Source organism: Neoarius graeffei, chromosome 15 (assembly GCF_027579695.1).
Source record: "Neoarius graeffei isolate fNeoGra1 chromosome 15, fNeoGra1.pri, whole genome shotgun sequence".
Lineage (NCBI taxonomy): Eukaryota > Metazoa > Chordata > Actinopteri > Siluriformes > Ariidae > Neoarius > Neoarius graeffei.
This window is the reverse complement of record NC_083583.1, coordinates 25,749,099-25,755,451: the sequence shown is the minus strand read 5'-3', so window position 1 is coordinate 25,755,451 and position 6,353 is coordinate 25,749,099. Positions and strand designations below refer to the sequence as shown.

General features: G+C 37.6%; 1 protein-coding gene across 1 annotated transcript in view; it reads right to left on the bottom strand.

Annotated features, from left to right (window-relative positions):
* Window positions 1-711: 711 nt before the first annotated feature.
* The window catches only part of rlbp1a (retinaldehyde binding protein 1a), a 13,595-nt gene continuing 7,953 nt past the window's right edge, over window positions 712-6,353 (bottom strand). Inside the window, exon 7 of the mRNA XM_060940469.1 lies at window positions 712-886. Within this exon, the coding sequence (XP_060796452.1) occupies window positions 740-886 (147 nt within the window). The 3' untranslated portion in view covers window positions 712-739. The remainder of the gene's footprint in view (window positions 887-6,353) is intronic.

The window sequence follows — 6,353 nt, the reverse complement described above, 5'->3', positions numbered from 1 at the left end:
AGAAAAGACATGAGGTGTTCCCTTCTCTACGTAAACTGTTCACCAATGTTAACAGAGACAAACCTCTCTAAACACCTTTCCTGCTAGCCCTAAAATGAGTAGTTCCTCAGACCTTACTGACATATGTTAGGTCATTTGCACAGCCCTTGAAGGTTAGAAAGCCTGAAATAAAATCTAAATTTCACGTGTTCATTTATATGCAGTGCTGCCTTGACCAATCACTTGCAGATTGAAAAGGATTACACAAGTATTCGTTAGTCATGTTTTATTATAAACACTTACTCCATTATCTTGATCATGAAACTTGGTCAGAGAGAACCAAAGTAATTCAAAATGAACACAAACCTCTCTGTTTTTTATGATGAGTCATTCAATCAGTACGGTTTATAGCCACTTCACTGTGTGTATATTTTTGAATATACTGTATATGAAGTATGTCTTAAGTTTGGTCAAAAATCTAAGGTTGTCGGTCATATTTTCTATACTACGAGTTGACTTTGTTTTACTATCCTAAGCCAGAGAGTACAGTAAATCATTAACTCCATTACCTCTGAAACCCACAGTGTATATTGACAGTGATCTCCCATTATATACTGTTTATATGATAATTCTTCCTGTTCATCAAAACTATAAACATATTTTCCATATTCCCTAGAGGACATACTGTGTACACCATTACTCCATATACTAGCTATAGGTTAGTCAGTCTACCATGTGTGTGTGTATTGACTTAAGTCATTTAAAGAGCTGTATCTTCAGAGCCAAACAGCTTGACTGCTGTTTCTTTGCCATCACAGTTGGGCCCATTCCCATTGAAGTCTGGAGGGAGGATTTCGGCACTGAAATCTCTAAAATAAGCATCCAGCTCGTCACCATGAACAAAAACCTGAGAATAAGGTGAAGAGGAGATTTTTAAAAAAGGAAATGGTGCGGACTTAACTGTGATTAACAAAAACCGAGGCCAGGTTTTTCTCACGTAGCAAGATTTTCTCAAGTATCAATAAATTCACATTTAATCCAGAAATCTTATTTTATAAGAGAACGCAAGATCAAAAAATTAATATTAATTTTTAGTTCCCTGCAATAGCCACCAGTCAGATCATCTTCCCAGAAAACAGAAAATATGATCAGGATATTCAATAATACAGGACTGTGCAAAAGTTTTGGCACAAAGGAATGCTGTAGAGCAAATATTTAATTTGAAATTAAATCTCTAGAAATTTCAATGTAAAAAGATGATAAAGTGTAGTAACAATTTCAATATTTGGCGTGTCAACCCTTTGCTTTGAGAAAAAAAACAACAACCTAGTGTTGTGTTTGCTTCTTATTTTTGCAGCAAAACCCAGCATTGGGTTATTTATTTATTTATTTGGGGGGGGGGGGGGGGGGGGGGTGAAAAGTGTCTCTTACATTATATGCTGCTATCTTTACTGACATACTTTTTTTCCTGTAATATTTAATTTTGTGCTGGAAAACTCATCTCATCTCATCTCATCTCATCATCTCTAGCCGCTTTATCCTTCTACAGGGTCGCAGGCAAGCTGGAGCCTATCCCAGCTGACTACGGGCGAAAGGCGGGGTACACCCTGGACAAGTCGCCAGGTCATCACAGGGCTGACACATAGACACAGACAACCATTCACACTCACATTCACACCTACGGTCAATTTAGAGTCACCAGTTAACCTAACCTGCATGTCTTTGGACTGTGGGGGAAACTGGAGCACCCGGAGGAAACCCACGCGGACACGGGGAGAACATGCAAACTCCACACAGAAAGGCCCTCGCCGGCCCCGGGGCTCGAACCCAGGACCTTCTTGCTGTGAGGCGACAGCGCTAACCACTACACCACCGTGCCGCCCTGCTGGAAAACTAACGATTGGAAATCTAACATTTTTTTGTACCAATTCCATAATGTAGACGTTATAAAATAAAAGCCTATAACAAAGTTTGTACTAAAAAAAAAAAAGTGTCAAGACTTTTGCACAGTATTGTATATTTAACAGCTTTTAATACTGTAATTCCTGCAACTGATGTCTCGATTCTGATTGGTCAGAAAGTGTGAATTAATTTTCAATAACAGCAGCTGTGACAGCGAGTTCATTCTCTCATACTCATTCTAATACTTTCTATAGAAACAACTTGGACAAGGACGTATACTGATGTGCCACATAACTGGATTAAAAATAAGTGTAATTGTTGACATGGTAAAGGAGTCATTTAGCATTTTTGGAATGAGTCTCCAGTGTCATTTTGTCCCAATCAGAAGTAAAGCTGTAACTTTAGGTTTTCTGACATGGGAAAGTCCTCAGGTGGGCTCTATTTACAGTGGTGCTTGAAAGTTTGTGAACCCTTTAGAATTTTCTATTTTTCTGCATAAATATGACCTAAAACATCATCAGATTTTCACACAAGTCCTAAAAGTAGATAAAGAGAACCCAGTTAAACAAATGAGACAAAAAATATTATACTTGGTCATTTATTTATTGAGGAAAATGATCCAATATTACATATCTGTGAGTGACAAAAGTATGTGAACCTCCAGGATTAGCAATTAATTTGAAGGTGAAATTAGAGTCAGGTGTTTTCAATCAACGGGATGACAATCAGGTGTGAGTGGGCACCCTGTTTTATTTAAAGAACAGGGATCTATCAAAGTCTGATCTTCACAACGCATGTTTGTGGAAGTGTATCATGGCACAAACAAAGGAGATTTCTGAGGACCTCAGAAAAAGCTTTGTTGATGCTCATCAGGCTGGAAAAGGTTACAGAACCATCTCTAAAGAGTTTGGACTCCACCAATCCACAGTCAGACAGATTGTGTACAAATGGAGGAAATTCAAGACCATTGTTAAACTCCACAGAAGTGGTCGACCAACAAAGATCACTCCAAGAGCAAGGCATGTAATAGTCGGCGAGGTCACAAAGGACCCCAGGGTAATTCCTAAGCAACTGAAGGCCTCTCTCACATTGGCTGCTGTTAATGTTCATGAGTCCGCCATCAGGAGAACACTGAACAACAATGGTGTGCATGGCAGGGTTGCAAGGAGAAAGACACTGCTCTCCAAAAAGAGCATTACTGCTTGTCTGCAGTTTGCTAAAGATCACGTGGACAAGCCAGAAGGCTATTGGAAAAATGTTTTGTGGACTGATTAGACCAAAATAGAACTTTTTGGTTTAAATGAGAAGCGTTATGTTTGGAGAAAGGAAAACACTGCATTCCAGCATAAGAACCTTATCCCATCTGTGAAACACGGTGATGGTCATATTATGGTTTGGGCCTGTTTTGCTGCATCTGGGCCAGGATGGCTTGCCATCATTGATCGAACAATGAATTCTGAATTATACCAGCAGATTAAATATGGATTCAATATGGATTTAGACGTAATCGATCAACAGCACAAGCTTTAATTGAATTGCTTGAGGAAACCACAAATTCCATAGATAAAAAGAAATATGCTATTGGGTTATTCGTTGATCTAAAAAAAGCATTTAATACAATAAATAATCAAATATTATTCAACAAATTGGAACAATATGGTACTGGGGGCGGCACGGTGGTGTAGTGGTTAGCGCTGTCGCCTCACAGCAAGAAGGTCCGGGTTCGAGCCCCGTGGCTGGCGAGGGCCTTTCTGTGTGGAGTTTGCATGTTCTCCCCGTGTCCGCATGGGTTTCCTCCGGGTGCTCCGGTTTCCCTCACAGTCCAAAGACATGCAGGTTAGGTTAACTGGTGACTCTAAATTGACCGTAGGTGTGAATGTGAATGGTTGTGTCTATGTGTCAGCCCTGTGATGACCTGGCGACTTGTCCAGGGTGTACCTCGCCTGTAGTCAGCTGGGATAGGCTCCAGCTTGCCTGCGACCCTGTAGAACAGGATAAAGCGGCTAGAAATAATGAGATGAGATGAGATGGTATTAGGGGACTAGTAGAATGGGTGAAAAGTTATTTAAGAAACAGGAAGCAATTTGTGAAAATGGGAGATTACCAGTCAAGATGTTTTGATATTGAGTGTGGCGTTCCACAGGGATCAGTGTTGGGTCCTAAATTATTTCTCATGTATATCAGTGACATATGTAATATATCACAAATACTCAAATTCATCTTATTTGCTGATGATACAAACATACTTGGATCAGGCGAGAATTTACAGCAACTCTTGGACACTATCACCTCAGAACTTATTAAAATCAAAAACTGGTTTGACAAAAACAAGCTGTCACTAAATCTGAGCAAGACAAAAATTATGTTATTCGGTAACAGAAAAATAAATCATCAAGCATGGGTACAGATAGAGGGTATTGATTTGGAAAGAGTACACAAAATTAAATTCCTGGGGGTGATAATAAATGACAAGATTTGCTGGAAGTCTCACATCAAATACACCTGCACTAAAATAGCTAGAAGCATCTCTGTAATGGCCAAAGCAAGACACTACTTAGACAACAAATCGCTCCGCATATTGTACTGTTCCTTGGTTTTACCTGACCTAAATTACTGCATAGAAGTTTTGGGCAATACATATAAAAGTTCATTAGATCCACTACTCAAACTGCAAAAAAGAGCCATCAGAATAATTCATAATGTCGGGTATCTTGAACACACCAATCCTTTATTCTTAAAGTCTAAATTAATAAAATTTAAAGATTTGGTGGAATTCCAAACAGCACAATTTCTTTACAAAGCCAGGAATAATTTATTACCAAGCCACTTACAGAAAATGTTTCAGGATAGAGAGGGAGGGTATAAGTTAAGGGAAATGTCAAACTTTAAGATCCAAAGATGTCGAACTACAATGAAAAGATTATGTATATCAAATAATGGAGTAAAGCTATGGAACAGACTGAGTGTGGAGCTGAAACAATGTCCAAACATCAAGCAGTTTAAAAACAAATACAAACAAATGATTTTTACAAAATACTGGGAGGAAGGGGCTTGAGGGGGAATCTGGATGTTCTCAGGATGGGGCTTGCTGCTCTGTATTATTTATTATTATTAATTGTTGTTGTTATTTTGGTTCTTATTTGTACTATTATTATCAGTTAGTATCATACTGATATATACTGATGTAATTTTAGTGGTTATTTTTATTATTATTATTAGTAGTAGTAGTATTAGTATTATACTGATATATATATTGATGTCGTGTTATTTTGTTGTTATTATTAGTATTATTAGTATTATACAGATATTCACATGAAATAATTGTTATACATGATCATATGGAAATGGGGGGGGGGGGGTAGGAGTTAATAAGTTTTTACTTCTTCCTACTCCTTTTCAAACATGTTTAAGTTCATTTTAATTATTATTATTAGTTAATTAGTAGTAAAATTAGTCATATATAATATACTTTTTATTTTATTATTATTATTTTCTTTTTTCTATGATTATGGTTATTTAGTTTGTTTGGTTTTGTTTTGATTTTACTGTTCACTGTTCACACATGTTTGAAATAAAGATTTCAATTTCAATTCTAAAGGAAAATGTCAGGACATCTGTCCATGAACTGAATCTCAAGAGAAGGTGGGTCATGCAGCAAGACAATGACCCTAAGCACACAAGTCGTTCTACCAAAGAATGGTTAAAGAAGAATAAAGTTAATGTTTTGGAATGGCCAAGTCAAAGTCCTGACCTTAATCCAATGGAAACGTGGTGGAAGGACCTGAAGCGAGCAGTTCATGTGAGGAAACCCACCAACATCCCAGAGTTGAAGCTGTTCTGTATGGAGGAATGGGCTAAAATTCCTCCAAGCCGGTGTGCAGGACTGATCAACAGTTACCGGAAACGTTTAGTTGCAGTTATTGCTGCACAAGGGGCTCACACCAGATACTGAAAGCAAAGGTTCACATACTTTTGCCACTCACAGATATGTAATATTGGATCATTTTCCTCAATAAATAAATGACCAAGTATAATATTTTCATCTCATTTGTTTAACTGGGTTCTCTTTATCTACTTTTAGGACTTGTGTGAAAATCTGATGTTGTTTTAGGTCATATTTATGGAGAAATATAGAAAATTCTAAAGGGTTCACAAACTTTCAAGCATCACTGTAACATGAGTTGTGTGTGTGTGTGTTTTTTTTTAAAGCTGCTATAATGCAATAAAATATTTAGAACAGGCGGTCCACAACAAGAATTGTTAGCATTGGCAACTTGCATGCGCGTGCGTGTGTGTGTAAAAGAAGAATAACTTTAGGACATGCTGTTAATCAACTGCATGATATGATAAAGAATACTGGTTTGCCTCACAATGACAATTTGGGACAAAAAAAAAGATGCTTTAGACATGAAAATGCCTGGACATCATGTTTGCTGTTGAACAAAAACTACAAGAGAAATATGGATGCTAAG